General features: G+C 41.4%; 1 protein-coding gene across 2 annotated transcripts; it reads right to left on the bottom strand.

Moving 5' to 3' along the window:
• Nucleotides 1-215: 215 nt before the first annotated feature.
• rax2.L (retina and anterior neural fold homeobox 2 L homeolog) lies at nucleotides 216-19,042 on the bottom strand. 2 transcript variants are annotated; one of them, NM_001280624.2, is given in 4 exon segments: nucleotides 216-994; nucleotides 1,983-2,236; nucleotides 17,430-17,518; nucleotides 18,882-18,953. In NM_001280624.2, coding segments are annotated over 2 exon segments (687 nt in total). In that variant the 5' UTR covers nucleotides 2,229-2,236; nucleotides 17,430-17,518; nucleotides 18,882-18,953; the 3' UTR covers nucleotides 216-553.
• Between the last annotated feature and the right edge of the window lie 1,668 nt (nucleotides 19,043-20,710).

Genomic DNA, 20,710 nt, shown 5'->3' with positions numbered 1-20,710 from the left:
TTTCTGGGCATTCATGCATGCAAACAAATAGCTTGGATGTACGTATTAATGAACTATCTGAAAGGAGAAATTAATGGACTAATTGTATAGTATTCTGCGAACTAAGGACCCGAAAAGATACAAATAAAAATTTTTTTACAGCATTTTTCAAAAAATGTGTTATGCACGTGATAGAAGAAAGCATGGGTATCTAATTATTAACTTCTGCTTTGAAGTTTGGTTTATTTTTTATTTTTTTCTCCTTAAATAATGGCTGACCCAGTGAAGACACAGTGAAGTAAAACTACAACACAGGGACATCAACTTCTAACAAACAAGCCTGTTCCTCTTAACCATGCTGACAACAGTGTAAAAGTCACATTAGTCTCAAGACCACCTACAAGTAAACAGGTCAACTTATGTAAGTTCTATAGCATATTCCATCTTTCTGTCAAAAGTCTGCTTTGGCTTGAATACATCCAGGTATAAGGAATGATAGGCTTCAAAACAGAACATCTGAAATTTTGAATTAAAAGGAATTGTGATATTTTGCATTTTGTAATAGCTGTTTTCATCAGATAGGCTGCCATGTTTTATCTATTGTCTGGATGTGCTCCTTTGCTTTCATTCTCAGTGCAGCAATGCTTGAACTTCTTTGATCCATTTCCTCTAAGGGAAATTTGTCCACAAATCCCCCCATGCACTGATATGGTGCACTACTGAGAGGTTGGATAGGGGTCATTGGAGGCCCACTGTTCAAAAATGTGTGACTTGGGAAAGTTGGCAGATGGGCCTGCGAAGGAGTCATGAATGCTGGCATATTGTGGATGGTGGTAGTGCCTGAGATTGGTGAGGTGAGCCAGGGTTCCAATGGTAGAGCGGTGCTCAGAGGCCCCATACTTGTAGCTATCGGGGATCTTGAGAAAGAAAATAGTGGAGAGTCATGTAGCTTGCTAGTGGAAGACTCCAGTTTCTCTTGCCGCCTCCATTTTGCTCGCCTGTTCTGGAACCAAACCTGTATTAGAGAAGAAATACTGTTATCACAAAACAATGCAAGAGGTCAACAACTGAGAATGGACAAGAAACTTTTTGTTTTGAAGAAGTGAAAAATCTCTAGGATTAGGATAAGAGCTATCCCAAAACCCGATCCTAGCTAATGATTATTCCATTAACAGCTCGAGATGACCAGTAATTGGATGGTACAGTTTGTGGATTACTAAGGGAAATGTGTTCTGCATTTGTAGCGATAGGATTCATAACATGAGTGCAGTTTTCTTGTGGGATACAAATTGCTGTGAGTGGGTAAAGCATCATTTACAGATTTTGTATGGACAGTTAGACACATAAAACAATCATAATGTTTCACTGTTCAATATACTGATTGTGCTTACAAGCAGCACAGAGGGGGGATGTTGACACCCTTCCTTGTGTGTCATTCAGGGGGCTCAAGAAAGGCACATCAAGGGAACAGGCATCAAGGGAACAGAACCCTGTACTCCAGAACCCTGTATTTAATGCCTGTCCATGAAAAAGTAGATCATCCAAGATGCTGTGAAACCATTTTTTCAATGGCCATATCTTTTTGACTTGTTTAGAAAAGCAAACCTATTATGTTTAATGTAAACAGTTTTTCAATTTGGGCAAAATGTATATTTCTCACAGTTTTACAAATTTATTTTAATGGCTCCATGCTCTTTTCACTCTTTAGTGAATATACAAATGTTCTCTCACTTTTAATTATATAAGATCAAGTGAACAAGGATGTTAAAATTCTGTTAGCCTCAAAGGTACACCCAATTCAGTTTAAAATAGTTATTCAGATGTAATTTATAATAAGTATGGGAACACTTTGGCAAGTAGTGCATTATGTCAGTTATCTGTACTGTCAACTCTGGAATCAGTGTGAAAGTTGATGCTCAACAAGTCCGTGGGCTAAGTCATTCAGAAAGATTAAGTTGATTAAGCAAATTATGACTGACATTCAGAAATGTCTGATATCCCACCTGGACTCGAACCTCTGGCAGGCTGACCTTCATAGCTAGCTCTTCTCGACTGTACACATCAGGATAGTGTGAGCGCTCGAAGGCATGCTCTAATTCATGAAGCTGGTAAGTTGTGAATGTTGTTCGGTTCCTGCGGTGTTTCTTTGTAGGTAGTTTATAATCCTCCCCCTCAGGAGTGCCAGGTGTTGGCGTGCTGCCGTCTTCCCTCAAGTCACACAAATCTCCTTCACATTTGTCTAGAAACATCCCTTGTGCTGTTAGGGGATACAAATGCCAAGAAAATATAACAATTATAAATCATATATACATACATACATAAACTCAAAGTTCATAATTTATTAAGAACCTGTTTTGTATTTTAACCAATTAAAAGACTAAACCTTCCTGAAATGAAGATAGTTCAGACACATACAATTTGATGCAATTTTCCTTATAGTACCAGATCATATAAAAAAATTCATGGGCATTGCTACACTGTTCGCATTTCATTTAAATACTTACATTTATTAGGCATGCCCTGTCCAAGATTACTATGTTTCAATGCTTTAAAAAAGTTATTACTGTAACTGCAATTTATATAGGAGAAATTAAACAAATGCATAGATATCACCAGTTGCCTGGACAAAGCATTTCAGTTTAAGAAGATAAGTAATACTATGTTGCTAATAGTTTAACTGGCACACTGCGTATAATTGGCATAGGCGACAGGTAGTTAATATGTCAATGAATAGCACACTCCTGCTTCCTTTGAATATTATTGTGGATGCTTGGTCACTTAAAGGGGACCCATCACCCAAAAAAAATTCAATTTTATCACATTAGTCAAGCAAAAATGAACTTTAATTACACTATATAAATTATTTGAATCTTGTTTTCTTCAGTTTGGGAAATAATAATTATAGCAAGCAGGCAGGAGCCATTTTGTGGACACTGTTATTAAGGCAAGTCTTACATCATCTCAGAACCTTGTTTGTGCACCAGAATGGGGGACCTGATGTCCATCCCCATACCCTGGCTACACAATTAAAGGTGAAGAGAATGGGGGTGTGTGTGGAGAGCAGTAACATCTAGGAAGTGCTGAATGGAAAGTGAAAGTAATTGTCTGGCCCGCCTCTGTGCCTAAGGCATAGAGGAGGGGCAGACAATATTTGATTGACAGCTGAGATTTTTAAATGAGCTTAAAACCGCTACGAAAGCTTTAATAAAAATAGATATTGAAATTCATGTTTAATTTGAAAAGAACTTTTATTATACAGCTTTTTGTGCCTGGGTGACAGGCCCACTTTAAATCACTGGTGTCAAAACCCAAAACAGTGAATAGTGTAGTTTGAGAAAATGGAGACTGTTATCCAAAATGATTATGACCTGAGGTTTTCCGAATATTGGATATTTCCATAATTTGCATTTTTATACCTAGGGGTACACTTACTTAGGGTGGAATATCAAGGGTTATTGTGAGGGTTATGGGGTTACCTGTGCGGCAGGGTCGCCCGCTGCGCCATCGGCGGGGACGCCCGCCGCATGGTCCGTGAGCCGGCGCCAACGCTATCTTGGGTTCTAGGGCGCGCCTGCGCGCCTCTTAAAGGCGCAGCCACGCTGGCTGCCCTGCCTGTATCCTGACTACTCTGAACTCGGTATCCAGACCCTTGCCTGCCTACGACAACTCTTCCTACTTAACCCCTTGATTGACAACCCGGTTTGACCCTTGCTTGCCTGACGATTCTGATATCCGCCTGCCTCGAACCAGCCTGTCTGACCATCCTTCTGCCTAATCCTTTTGTACCGTGACCTTCGGCCCAAAAAGACTTTGCTAACAGCCGTGCCCCTTAGCCAGCCAGAACATCTCGCCTTGCACCCCTCGTTAAGTCCAGGTGGCACCCAAGTAAGCGGAGGGCTCCTCCCAAAGCCCAACGGTGGTCACACTACTGGTGAAGCCGAGACCAGGGTGCTTGGCATTTGTTCTGGTATCGGGTGCCGGCCGTGACATTATCACGGGCCATGGATTACGAAAGTCACGCTGAAGCTGCTGCCGCTGCTGCTCCTCCAACTACCACCGAAGCGCTTCTTACCACTCTGTTACAGCGCTTGGAGGATCACGATCAGAAGCAAAATGACCTCCTGCAGGGTTTTGACAATCTAACCTGACAGCTGGAGGGTACACAAGCTTCGCAGCAGCAATCTGTTCCTGTTCCTGCACCTTCTGTGGGTTCTTCTGCAAATTGGGGTAACTCATCTAAACCCCATGAACCAAAAATTGTGTTCCCTGAGAGATTCAGCGGGGATCGCACTAAATTTTTTGTCTTTAAAGAGGCATGCAAGTTATACCTTAGTTTCTTTCCTCATTCTTTCCAAACTGGTGAGGAGAAAGTAAGGTTCGTCATGACCCTCCTTTTGGGTGACCCCCAAATTTGGGCCCTCAGGCTGCCTTCCTCTGACCCTGCTCGTTATTCCCTAGACACTTTCTTTAACAGCATGGCAATTCTTTACGATGACCCGGATCGTGCATCTTCTGTCGATACCGCGATTCGTAAGTTGCGCCAAGGGTAAAAGGGATGCGGAGGTGTACTGCACCGAATTCTGCAGGTGGGCAGTGGAGACTGGGTGGAATGATTTGGCTCTACGGAGTCAATTCTGTTTGGGGTTATCTGATTCAGTAAAAGATAGTCTGGTTAATTACCCCTTACCTTCTAACCTGGATGATCTCATGTCCCTTGCCATCCAGGTAGATAGAAGGCAAAGGGAGAGAAGGGGTGAGAGGAGTACAAACTTCTCTGGGGTTACTAATATAAGGTCTAATGTGGTAACCAATGTAAAATCTTCTAATCCCTCTGTGCCTCTACCTCAGGAGGAGCCTATGCAATTAGGCGTATCCCACCTGACTCCTGAGGAAAAGGCACGCAGGCGTTCCCTGGGTCTTTGCATATACTGTGGTGAAAAGGGACATTTTCTAAACCAATGTTCTAAGAGGCTGGGAAACTCCGAAGCCTAAATGGAGAAGGGGAGCTCCATTTGGGTGCAGGAATTTCCTCTCCCCAATCTTCCTCTAAGGTTTTGTTACCCTGGCCTACAGGCTCTGTCAAGGTGTCCGCATTTGTGGACTCAGGGGCGGAGGGTAATTTTCTGGATACTGCTTTCGCAGCTAAATTCTGTATCCCTGTAGTTCCTCTAAGTGCCCCCATGAGAATAATGGCAGTGGACAGAAGACCCTTAGGGTCAGGTGTAATTTCTAAGGAGACTGTAACTCTTTCCATGTGCATTTATAATTTGCATTGTGAGGAGACAGCTTTTTACCTCATAGAGGGTGCTTCCTCTCCTCTTATTTTGGGATTACCGTGGCTCCAGAGACATAACCCTCGGATTGACTGGGTCTCACGGGAGGTGGTTCAATGGAGTACTACGTGTGGTGGGGTATGCTTTCCCTCTGTAGTAGCAACTACATCGCTTGAAGGGTTACCTGCTGCATATGCAGAATTCACTGATGTCTTCTCTAAAAAGGCAGCAGAGACCTTACCCCCACACCGGCAGTATGACTGCCCAATAGATCTGGTCCCTGGGTCAACTCCTCCTCGTGGTAGAACCTACCCTCTTTCATTGCCCGAAGCCCAGGCAATGAAAGAGTATATAAAGGAAAATCTAGAAAGGGGTTTCATCAGACCTTCTAGTTCCCCTGCGGGGGCGGGCTTATTTTTTGTAAGATGGTGGTCTTCGACCCTGTATTGATTATAGGGGGCTCAATAAGATCACCATAAAAAACCGCTATCCCCTCCCTTTAATTTCTGAACTCTTTGATCAGGTCAAGGATGCTAAAATCTTTTCCAAACTAGATCTTAGGGGGGCTTATAACCTGATCCGTATCAGGGAGGGTGATGAGTGGAAGACTGCATTTAACACCAGGGATGGCCACTACGAGTATCTCTTTATGCCTTTCGGCCTCTGTAATGCCCCCGCAGTGTTTCAGGAGTTTGTCAATGACATCTTCCGGGACTGCTGGGGATCTTTGTAGTGGTCTACCTAGCCGATATTCAGATTTTTTCCTCTAACATGAAGGAACATCAAAATCATGTTCGGGAAGTCTTACGAAGGCTAAGGGGAAATAATCTTTATGCGAAACTAGAGAAATGTACTTTTGGGGTTTCTTCTGTTCAGTTTTTGGGGTTTAACATTTACAGCAAGGGTCTAGAAATGGATCCAGGCAAGGTCAGAGCAGTCCTGGATTGGACCCAACCCCTTTCGCTTTTGCAACCCAAAGGTTTCTTGGTTTTGCTAATTATTACTGTCAGTTTATAAAAAAAATTCCCTCATTGTGGCTCCCATCACTAATCTGACTAAAAAGGGCGCTGACCCCAGCATGTGGCCCCCTGAGGCCGTTCAAGCATTTGAATTCCTCAAAAAGGAGTTCAGTTCTGCCCCAATCCTTCGTCACCCCGACACTGTGCTTCCTTTTATTGTGGAGGTGGGAGCGGGGGCAGTCCTTTCTCAAAGGCACCCGACTACCAACAAGTTACATCCCTGTGCTTTCTTCTCCAGGAAGTTTTCACCCGCAGAGGTGAATTATGATATAGGTAACAGGGAATTGTTGGCAGTCAAATGGGCCTTTGAGGAATGGCGGCATCTCCTGGAGGGTGCTAAACATCTGGTGACGGTCTATACTGACCACAAAAATCTACTATATATAGAGTCTGCTAAACGCCTTAATCCGAGGCAGGCTAGGTGGGCTCTATTTTTCACAAGGTTTAATTTTTCTTTGACTTTCAGGCCTGGGACTAAAAACACCAAGGCGGATGCACTCTCTAGGAGTTTTGAATCCATTTCTTATGACTCTAGTGAGTGTACTCCCATTATTCCCAGAGAAATGATCATAGCAACCCTTGAATCTGACCTTTCTTCTTTATTGCTCCCTCTTCAAACATCTGCTCCTTCAGATACCCCTTCGGGAGATGGTTTGTACCGCAGGAGTTAAGGGAGCAAGTATTGAGGGAGGTTCATGATTCTAAAATGGCAGGGCATCCTGGCATTTCTAAGATGGTGTCCCTGTTATCCCGTCATGTTTGGTGGCCATCATTCAAACAGGATGCTAAAGCCTTCGTTAATTCCTGCCCAGTTTGCCAAAGATCAAAGTCTTCTCGAAATTCTTCCCAGGGTCTGTTAATCCCCTTACCCATTCCAGGGAAACCTTGGTCCCATTTGTCAATGGACTTCATTGTTGATTTACCCCTTCTCAGGGGAAAACGGTAGTGGATAGGTTTAGCAAGATGAGCCATTTTGTTCCCCTTCCACACCTCCCTTCTGCTAAGACTTTGGCTGACCTATTTGTTACCCACATTTTTAAGTTTCATAGTTTTCCTGAAAATATTGTTTCTGACAGGGGGGTTCAATTTGTTTCTAAGTTTTGGCGTGCCTTCCGTTCTTTGGTTGGGATTGAGTTATCATTTTCCTCTGCTTATCACCCCCAAACAAACAGTCAAACTGAGAAGGTAATCCAGTCCCTAGAACAGTACCTCAGGTGTTATGTGTCTGACAACCAGTCCACGTGGGCGGAACTGTTACCCTGGGCAGAGTTTGCATATAATAATGCTACCCATTCTTCCTCTGGGGAGTCCACTTTCTTTATTGTAAATGGGTTGCATCCCAAAGCTTTTTCTTTTTCTGGGTCTGGTTCCCCTGTACCTTCTGCCAATTCTTCTGTCGAACAATTTTCTAAGGTTTGGTCAGCAGCTACTTCTGCTAAAAAAAAAGCTGACAGATCACGTAGAGAGGCACCCCAGTATAAAGTGGGGGATCGGGTCTGGTTGTCTACAAAGAATATCAAGCTAAAGGTGCCCTCTCTCAAACTAGGACTCTATATATTCTAACCAATATGAGAATCATTATATATATATATATATATATATATATATATATATATATATATATATATATATATATATATATATATATATATATATATACACACAAATATACACACACACACACACACAGTTAGGTCCATAAATATTTGGACAGAGACAACTTTTTTCTAATTTTGGTTCTGTACAGGGGCTCAAAAGTAATTGGACACTGACTCAAAGGTTATTTCATGTGCAGGTGTGGGCAAATCAATGAAGCAGATAAAAGCCGTGGAGTTGATTTAAGGGGGGGGGGCTTGTATGTGGAAGATTTTGCTGTGAACAAACAACATGCTGTCAAAGGAGCTCTCTCAAACATGCCATCCTTAAGCTGCAAAAACAGAAGAAACCCATCCGAGAAATTGCTACAATATTAGGAGTGGCAAAATCTACAGTTTGCTACATCCTGAGAGAGAAAGAATGAAAGCACTGGTGAACAAGACCTGGAAGTCCACAGAAGACAACAGTGGTGGATGATCGCAGAATCATTTCCATCGTGAAGAGAAACCCCTTCACAACAGCCAAAATAGTAAACAACACTCTCCAGGAAGTAGGTGTATTGATATTCAAATCTACCATAAAGAGAAGACTTCATGAAAGTAAGTACAGAGGGTGCACTGCAAGGTGCAAGCCACTCATAAGCAACAAGAATAGAAAGACTTTGCTAAAAAATACATCTAAAAAAAGCCAGAACAGTTCTTTGGACAGATGAAACCAAGATTAACCTCTACCAGAATGATCGCAAGAAAAAATTATGGAGTAGGCGTGGAACAGCTCATGATCCAAAGCATACCACATCATCTGTAAAACGGTGAAGGCAATGTGATGGCTTGAGCGTGCCTGGCTGCCAGTGGCACTGGGACACTAGTGTTTATCCATGATGTCACACAGGACAGAAGCAGCCGAATGAATTCTGAGGTGTTCAGAGACACTGTCTGCTCAAATCCAGCTAAATGCAGTCAAATTGATTGGGAGGCGTTTCATAATACAGATGGACAATGACCCAAAACATACAACCAAAGCAACCCAGGAGTTTATTAAAGCAAAGAAGTGGAATATTCTTGAATGGCCAAGTCACTCACCTGATCTGAACCCAATTGAGCATGCATTTCACTTGTTGAAGAATAAGCTTTGGACAGAAAGGCCAACAAACAAACAGCAACTGAAAGCCGCTGCAGTAAAGGCCTGGCAGAGCATTAAAAGGAGGAAACCCAGAATCCCGTGATGTCCATGAGTTCAAGACTTCAGGCTGTCATTGCCAGCAATGGGGTTTCAACCAAGTATTAGAAATTAACATTTTATTTTCAGTTTTTTAATTTGTCCAATTACTTTTGAGCCCCTAACATTTAGTGATTGTGTTTAAAAAAAGGCTTTAGTTCCTCACATTTTTATGCAATCTTTTTGTTCAACCCACTGAATTAAAGCTGAAAGTCTGCAGTTCAACTGCATCTGAGTTGTTTCATTTAAAATTCATTGTGGTAATGTTCAGAACCAAAATTAGAAAAAAAAAAAGTTGCCAAATATTTGTGTGCAACTGATAAATCCTTCTCCTAATGCAATATTGTGCACTTCTGGCCCAAGTAGAAAAATATTTCCTACCAAGAAAGTATCTTACATTAAGAACACTATTTAGTGATATATATATATATATATATATATATATATATATATATATATATATATATATATATATACACATACATATATATAACCTGACTATAGTCAGGTGATCCCACTGGTGTCTAATAAAAGGGTAGCCAGGTTTGGGAGTTTTACTTTGAAAGCAGCTAGTAAGTTGCAGGTAAAACTTAGTCCCTTTGTAAAATGTATAATGAAGCAATAGAATTCTTAATGAATCAGATGAAAATTTAGCGTAGGACTGGCCAGATATGGGATGACTTTGACATAGTTGGCCAGCTTAAATATATTGCAATATATGGACAAACAATCCCTGTTTTATTTAAAGGGTAAGGCATTTTTCAATAGCAGTATGCACAAAATGTCTCTGTCTTAAAGGGGTTGTTCACCTTCCAAACACTTTTTTCAATGCAGTTGTTTTTTGATTGTTCCCCAGAAATAAAGAATTTTTTCAATCACTTTCCATTATTTATTTTTTACCGTTTTTCCAAAATCTAAGTTTAAAGTTGAATGTTCTTGTCTTTGGTGTTTAAAGGGCACCAATCATGACCAAAATCATTTACTAAGTAAATACACTATGTGAAAGTTCAAGAAATCCGATTTTTAAAACAGTTAGAATTGTTTGTATAATGTAAATGATCAGCTCACTATTCCTTCTGCAAGATCTCCCCTTTCTCCCCTGCAGTTCTAGCTGAGGCAGGCATCTTGGATTTCACTGGCTCCTCCTACCTATATCTTCCCAGCCAACTGTAGCTCTGAAATCTCGCACATGCTCAGTTCAAATTCCCTGTTTGCTTATCAACCCTTCTAAGCTATTTTCAAATCAGCCAAACCTGTGTGTTAGCTGCTGTACAGTAGTGCTGCCACCTGCTGGAAGTTAGCAGGTGGCAGCACTTCTATTGGATACTTCTAGTGGAGGAGTTTACTAAAACAAGGCATTCTGGGTAGAATACTCAAAGCAGTGTTACAATCTGAGCATGCTCCTGAAATTTGCACATTAGAGTCTCTGTTAGAGTCTCAATATGGCCTCCCTCAGTGAAAGAACCCATTTGACAAAGTAAGGGATTTTTTTTAAAACCTGCAGTTTTTTCCAAAAACTATATATGTAGTTTGATTAAACGTGTTTAGCTTGTACTGGTCAGATTGTTAATATGTGTTTGATTTTGGCTGTGATAGGTGCCCTTTAAGTCTGACAGCTCAGTAATTCAGGTGCAGACTCCAAACTGTTACAATTTTGCAACATTTAGTTGATACATTTCTCAGCAGCATCTCTGGAGTATTAGCAACTATTGTATCAATTCTAACAGCTGCCTGTAATGAAACCCAGGGATTCTGCTCAGCAGGGAGACAGATAAGAAATGTATCAACTAAATGTATCCATTTACAACAGTTTACAGGCAGGATCGGCGACCCCCCCTCCCAGGGCTGCTTTAGAAGGTGAAAAATTACACTTTACACTTCAATATTAGAAAAACGGTGACACATAGAAAATAGAAAATCATTGGAAAATTCGTCATTTCTGGTGATCTATCTGAAAACAACTAGTTGTTTGAAGGTGAACCACCCCTTTAAATATATTGATAATGGGTTGAGTGCAGTGGACTCTTGTATTTGTCTATATATATATATATATATATATATATATATAATATATATATATATATATATATATATATAAAAAATGGTGGATATGAGCCGCACACCATAAGTATAATCACAACCTGGGTGCTCATGCTTAGAGGGTAAATGCAGGATACGAAATGATGGCACTCGCAGGATTTTAGCAAAAACAGACAAAAAGTGTCAAAAAAGAAAAGGAGGGGGCGTGTCCTGATGGTGCACTGACTAAGACGTGTTGTTTGGAGCTCCGATATACTTCTTCACCAGAATTAAGGATAACTCCCTACTAATCGCTAAAATGGGGAAAAATCACAAAGCTGTACCCACAAGTGCCACCCCGAAACCTGTTGGAGTGAAACGCACCAGGGATATTGAGCAGTTCTTCGAGAAACCTAATGACGACGCTGAAAGATCCGAAGACTCCAATATGGCGGAGGATGATTCACAAGGCCTGGCTATTGCGCACTTGGGAAACCCACCCGATGCCTCTGCTTTGCAAAACGTGCTCGCAGACCTGCCTAGCAAAGCGGACTTGGCTCAACTACTGACGGATATTAAATCCTCCATAAAGCAAGAGGTGACGGGTCTTCAGGTGGAGCTTTCTAAACTTTCTAACAAGCTGACGACTCTGGAAACTGCGCAAACAGCCCTGCAAGGCGAGACGGGCCTTCTTGCAGCTAAACTTACCACTCACGATCGGCAGATCTATCTGTTGCGACGAGCGATGGAGGATTTGGAGAACCGCAATCGACGCTGTAATATCAGGATCAGAGGTCTGTCGGAGGATGTGGATCTCCCTGAAGCCCGCCAACTCTTGGAGGATCTCTTTCGACAGCTTTTGGGCCTGGATAAAGATAAGCCTGTACGTATTGAGAGATTTCACCGAGTTATGGCGAGCAGACAAGGGAAGCCTCGGGATATCCTTTGCTGTTTACATCATTTTACCCAGAAGGAGGCAATCTTGCGCAAAGCCAGAGAAGCGGGTGATCTGACTATAGAGGACGACAAGATCGAGCTCTACCAAGATTTGGCGCATTCTACTATTCTGCAACGCAGGCTTCTGAAGGGCGTCGTGGAGTTACTGAGGTCTCGTAAAATCATCTACCGCTGGGCCTACCCGTTTGCACTGGCAGCTCGCCATAATGGCACTTGGATCCAGCTACGAGAGCCCTCGGAGGCACATCGCTTCTGCTCTGCACTCAATATTGAAACACCCGATCTTACGGAATGGTCCCGCTATGCCTATGGTCCAAGCGCTGAGTCCACTGCAGAAGGCTGAGAGATACGCGCTGAATGCGCCACCATACCTCACCGGGATCTCCTGGACTCACTTGAATTCTACTGGATCCTTCACTTCCACCTGAGAGGGAATCTGTGCGGGTAAAATGTACCCTTTATTTTATATTTTATTGCGGATGATAAGAGCGGTTTGCTTGCTCATCCCTCCTCGTTATACCTGTTTGATGTGGTGGTTACATGGGTCCTAATCCTTGACAGTGTCCTACTACCCGCTGTTTTACTCTCTCCTGTTTTGGCGCAGTTTTGGGCCACACATTGGAACGTCTCCCTACCCCGCTACTCACTCAGCTCTATATCCCAGCAAGTGATATCTACCACTGTTTTTCCTATTTTCACTAACTGACTCTTGTGCTGGCTCTGCCACCCGCAGGGCTGTATGTGTTGCCTATACTGCTCCAAGCGATCTGTCTGCTTGCCATTGAGGCCTAGGAAGCAGCTCGTGACCACCCACTCACCGGCCTGGGAATTGGTTGCCACTGTCATTTTTGCTCATTGCCATGTAGGGGGTTGGGAGCGATAGCAATATTCCACTGATCGTTCCCATTTTGCTTGGACTGCTGGGACGGTTCTCCTTCCAACCAGCACTAAAGGAGTCCTCGGATCTTACCTGTAGTGGTGCATGTTCAGCATCCATACTGCATGTTCAGTGTTTAAGTTATCTATGCTTTACGGGTGCAGTTCCCGGCACACGAGTATATGACACTATATTATAAATGTTTGCATTGTTCTTCTGTTATGTATAATACTCTTTCCTTTACGTTTATGAGTGGGTCTGACTCGACCTAAGGTTTTAACCACATACACCGGTGACATATTTCCCCATGTCTTTCAGCTTTATACCATCGCGGAGTTAGCATATTACACGCGAGTATATCGGAATTACCCCAAACCGGTCCACTCTCGGACACACCTCTCTCCTCGAGCTCCTCCCACTACAACTAAACGGAGGTAACGCTAGACGTACCCTCGTTGGTCAGAGCTCTTCGTCACACCTTTAGTGGGGGGAACTGATTTTCCTCCTCACCTCCCACTACTCCCTGATACTTCTCCTCTCCTCCTGGTCCTTTTCTAACTAACTACCTTCCCTTCTATCTCTCTTTTCTCCTTTCTCCTCCCTTCTCACCCCCCCCCCTTTTTTTTTTTTTTTTTTTTTTTTTTGTTAACCTTCCTTACCCACCTCTCCTTCTTTCCTTGCCTCACTCTTCTCCTCACATTCTCTACACAGCGTTATGGCAATACCGACAAGACCTTCTCTTGAGCCTAGATGTGCACCAGTGAAAGTAGTGAGCATAAACGCTAATGGTCTCAATTCCCCACAAAAACGCATCCTGCTAAGTTCTGAATTGAGGCGCCTTAAGGCACAGGTGGCCTTTATCCAGGAAACCCACTTCAAATTAAATTGTGTTCCCAAGTGGTCCAACCGGTATTTTCCCGATATTTATAGCAGCGTCCCGCAACAGAGTAAAACTAAAGGGGTAGCTATACTTTTTGGGAAAAATTTTAACTTTAAGGTGACCTCTACGAAAAGAGACCCAGACGGGAGATATGTGTTTGTGAAAGGTAACTTAGGTTCTCAGAAGATCACGTTTGCTGCCTTATACTTGCCTAATGAAAACCAAGACCTTACGTTCCATAAGATATCCGAAACTTTACTGGGTTTTTCGGAAGGCCTGTTGGTTTTAGGTGGAGACCTGAATGTCCCTCTTGACCCGCATATTGACTGCTCTCTGAACAAATCTAGTGTGCCGAACCGAGTTATTCGTAACATAATTAAAGACTTACATAACTTACAAGTAATTGATGCATGGCGCTTATTAAAACCTAAAGAACGAGATTATACCTTCTATTCGGCTAGGCACAATCTCTATACCAGAATTGACTATCTCTTCATTAGCCATCATTATTTGAATACTTTACAGCATGTAGACATACATACACGCTCTTGGACCGATCATGCCCCCATCTCTGTGGCCTTGTCAGTGAATGGGGAACCTATCAGGCAGGGGCTGTGGAGACTGAATGAGTCGGTGCTAAAAGATACTCAAACATTGAATGAAATTAAAGCTTCCATCCAAACATATTTTAAAGAAAATGTCACTGCTGATGTTAATCCAGTCACAATTTGGGAAGCCCACAAATGTTATATTAGGGGTATATTGATTCAACTTTGCTCTAGAAGGAAACAAGCACATAAGAAAAAGCATGAGTCGCTATTGACTGAAATCAGAAATCTAGAAACACAACATAAACAAACCCCGACCACTGAACTTTCCGCTAAATTAGCTTCATTACGATCTGACCTGGCTAATCATCATAATTTTTTCACAGAAAAGGTTATCACTAGGATGAGACATCGTTTTTACGAACACGGGAATAAATGTGGCAAGCTTTTAGCTCGCCTCTTGAGGTCGCAGGTTGCTAGAAATCATATTCACAGCATACAACCAAAAATTGGGAGTAAGGTTCACAGCAGCCCTCAAATAGCGCAAGAATTCCATAGATTTTACTCAGAACTGTATCAGATACCTGACCCTATGCCTGATGATGGGCTATCCCGAGGGGCAGCCATCACCTCCTTTTTAGATAACACCCAGCTGCCGCGCCTATCTCCAGCGCAACAACAAGCTTTAGAGGCCGACATCACAGCGGAGGAAGTCACTCAGGCAATTAGAGGGTCTCCATCAGGCAAGAGCCCTGGTCCGGATGGCTATACATCTAGTTACTACAAGGAATGTTCATCGCTATTAGTGCCCCACATGACTAAGGCGTTCAATGCTTTGCAAACTGAGGCCCAGTTTTCACATCATTCCTTAGAAGCCCATATCTCTCTGCTATTGAAAGCTAATAAGAACCCCGATGACCCTGGCAATTACAGACCTATTTCATTGATAAATGTGGATGTCAAATTCTTAGCCAAAATAGTTGCTACTAGAATGCAAGCGGTCCTCGGTCGGTTAATCGGCCTCGATCAAGCAGGCTTTGTCCCTGGTAGGGAAACCAGAGATAATACCAACAAACTCATTAATATTCTTCACCATGCAAAACTCAAGAAAATTCCTACTATGCTATTGTCGACGGATGCCGAAAAGGCCTTCGACAGGGTTTGCTGGGAATATATGTTCAGTTGCCTACAGAGATTTGGGTTCGGGGACCGTCTTTGCAAATGGATACGTTCTCTTTACAATAGCCCTATAGCCAGATTAAGAGTAAATGGGACCCTCTCTGATTACATTAGTATTAAAAATGGGACTCGCCAGGGTTGTCCCCTATCACCCACTTTGTTTATCCTGGCCCTTGAACCCTTCCTTTCACAGATCCGTCACAATCTGGATATTTCAGGAGTCACTGTCAGACAAAAACACTACAAAGTGGCTGCATATGCAGATGACCTCCTTTTTTTTTTAACTAATCCGCTTATTACGATCCCGAACCTGAATCACCTATTTGACTTATTTGGTAAAGTTAGCAATTTCAAAGTGAACTATAGTAAATCGGTGGCGTTAAACATCTCCCTTTCTCCACACACTCTGCAGGGACTCTCCCAAAAATTTCCATATAGCTGGCCAAACAGACAATTCACTTATCTGGGCATAATTATTACTAAGGATTATGACGATTGGGTAGATGGGAACTGTAAGGTGCTTCTCTCCAAGGTAAAACAGGACTTGCAAACTTGGTCCAAACAGTATCTATCATGGTTAGGTAGAATAAACGTCATAAAAATGAATGTTATGCCACGCCTGCTATACGTGTTTCAGTGCATCCCTCTTTCGTATTCCGACAAGTGGTTAAAATCCTTTCAGTCTTTGATAATCCGATTTATTTGGCAGGGGCGACCACCCAGGATTAAGACCTCTACGTTATATCGCAGCAAGTGCGAAGGCGGGTTGGCTCTTCCTGATTGTGCGCGATATTTGAAGGCTGCTCAATTATCAAGGATAATTGATTGGTCTCATCACTTAGATAATAAGGATTGGGTAGAGATTGAGCAGCAGTCCACAGCCACGCACCTGATTCATCTACCTTGGATAGATAAGATCCATCGGAGGATTCTACATGAATCCCATCCGTTACTAAAAAGCACATTGATGACATGGGACTCGGTGAAGGGAAATTTTAAGTTCACCTCATTTCCCTCTCCACTTACCCCTATCACTAATAACCCGGCATTTCCTCCGGCTTTGCATCCTAATGCCTTTAAAGATTGCTTAGTAGATGGCCACTTACAATTTATACATATTATGGATAAGACTCAGTTAGCCGACCTTATCACCCTCAGACAGTCCAGGCCTGACAATGTTCTGCATGACTTTCAATATTATCAACTCAAACATTTTTACAAATACAATGGTGGTAGTAATAATTTGGGGAGACCGCTTACCTCTTTCGAGACCCTCTGCCACAGCGAAACTCCCCCGAAACGGATAATTTCTATGATATATGACATGCAAAAGCTAGGAGGTGGGAAGAAACAATTACGTTTTATTAGGGCCTGGGAACTGGCTCTGGGTCTCGATCTCTCGGAAGAAGATCTCACTACTGGTGTTGCTAATTTGTTATTTAGCTCCAGGTGTTGTAAAATACAGGAATTGAATTATAAGTTACTGAGTAGATGGTATTATACTCCGCATAAATTGAAATTGATCTATCCGGCCACGAGCGATGCGTGCTGGAGATGCAAAGGCGATGCTGGAACTCTCCTTCATGTTTTTTGGTCCTGCCCGGATCTTCACAGCTACTGGTCTGGAATTCTCCAGCTCAGTTCGCAGGCATTGGGTCGACAGATACCCCATACCCCGGAACGGATTCTGTTGTTTTGGGTTAGGGACCCCATGGCAGACGTCTCAGATTGGGCTCTAGAAAGGCACTTACTTAACGCAGCCAAGATACTTATCCCACGATTATGGAAATCCCCTCTGGCCCCTACTTTGAAAGATTGGGTAGGGAAAGTAAATGAGGTTGCGAAATTTGAGGAACTTTCTTCCTCTACGGAAAAACAACTTACCAAGTTTAGGAACACTTGGGTACGCTGGTTCTTGTTCAGGGAGACCGAGGAATACAAGCGAATACTGGGCTCTTAACGGTTCGACATGTCTGGTTATGTTTGTAAGACATATATATATGTGTAGAAATCAAGCGGACAAGTGAATAGAAAGTGACAAAACAAAAGAAAAGCTAAATATTTCATTCATAATATTAATTCATATTATTAATCGAGAAACACAATCTGTTTTTTAACATATGTTTATGTTAATTGGTTACATTTATGTTTAACAGTATGTTTTATCATATTGTTATTTGACTTTTCATCTTATTCTGTATTATACTAACCGAAATTGTAGATGTTTAAAAAACTATTTCTGTTGAAATCAGCAGTCCCAGGTTTTCATTCTGTTTTTAGGTACAGTGCTGAACCCCAGCAATGAATAGATCTGCCAGGTGAACTTGCCATCATGTGGCTAGCTCATGGCATTCTAGTTAAGCCATTAGGATTGTTCCAGTAGTGGCCCAATAAAAGACTTTGTGGTTTGGTACAACAACATAGGCATTTATAAAATTGAAGACTCTGAAACCAAGATTGACAAAGGCAATATCAAACTGTGAGTGTTTTTTTTTTTGTTCAGAAAATGTTACTAGCATGAAAGGTTTAATGTAGCATTAAATAAGCTTATATAGTTTAAGAACTGGTCTTGAATATCTTCCTTATGTCTTCATTGCACACAACATTGCCTTACTTGTGTAATTGTGTAACTTGTGTAAAATATATATATATATATATATTTTTTTATTTATATATATATATATATATATATATTCAATAAATAGACATCATTCTGTCTACATCCATGACCACGTTCCATGACAGCTTTCTTCTTGTATTCACCTCATAAAGAAACATTTACTTCACTCAAAATCAAAAATAGTACACTATTCACTTGCTACATGTAGGGCCTTCCTATATTTTCTCTATATTTTCTGGATTGAGTGAGTACATTTTTAAAAAATAAATAAAAGTTTGTTGTCCTTTCTCTGGATTATCAAAGCTTGAAGTGGACATTGTATTTTCTAACCTGGCTTTGCTACTAATTATAATACACACACTATTTCTAATAGTGGTCGAATAAGGCAGTAAACATGTACATATTCTGCATGTCTTAACATTTAATTTCTTAGTGTGTTCCCCTCTTGCTTTCAATTTTAGGGGACTGTACAAAGTATACACATTCCTAACTCTCTCTCTATATATATATTTTCATGTTTTTTCCCTGTTAATAACATTGACATCAAATAACCTTCCAGACAATTAAATACCAGTCAGGTGGCAACCCTATATATCTGTTGTCTTTAGACCTACAACAAGTAGCTTATTTACTTATTTGCTTAGCTACAACCTGCAACATTAAAGTTTTTGATCCATTTAAACCCATTGTTTCATGAATATACATGGTTAAGTTACCTGGAAGTGTCTTCCTGAACTGCACTTAGTTGCAGGCAAACAAATGGATCAGCCTCAATGTAATATCCTCCCAGCTTTTGAGATTTGAGTAGTAGTGAGTGGTGGGGGAGAGAGCTACAGAAGGAGAGCTAGAGAAGGAGTCTTGGTTAAATCTTCACAGATGTCTGTAGGGGCTGAAGCAAGCTATAGCAGCCGCAGGGGATTACAGGACTTTAGAAAAGGGTCACCTCCCACTCTTAGTAATGATTGGCACTGCCCAGTGGCTGAAGGAAGAAAGGCTGTATGGTAAAGACAGAATGTTTTAATTTTCAAAACATTTAGCAATCACACTGTTATTGCTTTAAATCATTTTATATTGTCTGTCGCTCAATGAAAAAGAACACTCCATAGACTAAAGGGCAAGTAGATCTAAATTACAATATAATTTTATTTGATGCAAAGTGATAGACCCCATCCAAAAAAAAGTCTGTACATGTAAAATCACAGTCAAGTCAAACACAGCAAAAAGCTGTGCCACAGTCAGTGTCGTTAAATTAATGTAAAGTGCTGCATAAACTGCTGGCGTTATATAATTACTGTTAATGGTGATGATGATAGTCTATTTAATGGCATAAGGAATTGAAAACCCTAAGGGCTATATTATATTATTATGACATTTCAACATAGAGTAAAAACACAAAACAAACAGTTCATGCACATTGTTTATATCTCTAAAAAGAGACAGAATATTATTTTTCACATGAGCTGATATGCCAGGGCAGATTGCTGGCACATGTGGCATATAACTGTAGCATATTTATAGATAGCTACTGAAATCACTCAAGACTTTCGTTGCATATGATTACATGGCATCATTGTGAAATTCCTGCAATGCCACATTTTAGAGCAAGCTATTAACGATATAAACATACAATGCTCTACAAACCCTGTTATTATTGCACATCACATTGTTTTGTGCATCAGTGCACTTGACAATATTTGGAATGAGGTAATGCTGTGGTGGTTTGTGGGAAATGTGAATAAGTGCAAAGGTTTGTAGAGTAGGACAAATCATGTGTAATATAGAAATATGCTTGTCTAACATACGCACATAAAACCACGTGTTACAATTATGTAACAACGTGTAACATAGCCCTTAGGTTTTGCACATGTATGCATGAAGATTCAAAAAATCCACACTTCAGTATGAACTGATTTCTGGAGATCAAGTAGAACCACAAGTACATACATAGCAAAAAACCCTCTGAAGTTAAAGGGGCGGTGCACCTTTAGGTAATAGGAATGCCAAATTCTAAGAAACCTTTCAATCAGCCTTCATTGTTTTCTGTTTCATAGTTTTTTTTAATTATTTGCCTTCTTCTGTTCAAATGGGGTCACTGATCCCATCTAAAAAGAAACCCTATGTAAGGCTACAAATTTATAGTAATTGCTACTTTTTATTACTCATATTCATATTCCAGTCCCTTTTTCATATCACTGCATGATTGCTTGGGTAATTTGGACAATAACAACTGTATTGCTGAAATTGCAAACTGGAGTCCTGCTGAATAGGGTACTATCTAGGTCCCCTTTCAAAAAAAATCTTTGTGGGGGCCCAGCGCATATACAGCGGGCGTGCAAATTTTCAGCACAAAACTGCGGCTATGGAGGAACCGGACTCCATTGTCCAAGCTCCCCGTCCCCCCCTGCGGTATCTGCTTCCTCTATAGGTACGTTATTGTAAAAAACTCAAAAACCACACATAATAAAAAATGAAAACCAATTGCAAATTGTCCCAGAATATCACTCTCTACACCTTACTAAAAGTTAATGTAAAGGTGAGCAACCAC

Source organism: Xenopus laevis, chromosome 1L (assembly GCF_017654675.1).
Source record: "Xenopus laevis strain J_2021 chromosome 1L, Xenopus_laevis_v10.1, whole genome shotgun sequence".
NCBI lineage: Eukaryota > Metazoa > Chordata > Amphibia > Anura > Pipidae > Xenopus > Xenopus laevis.
The sequence above is the reverse complement of the archived record's forward strand: the minus strand, read 5'-3'. Positions and strand labels throughout refer to the sequence as shown.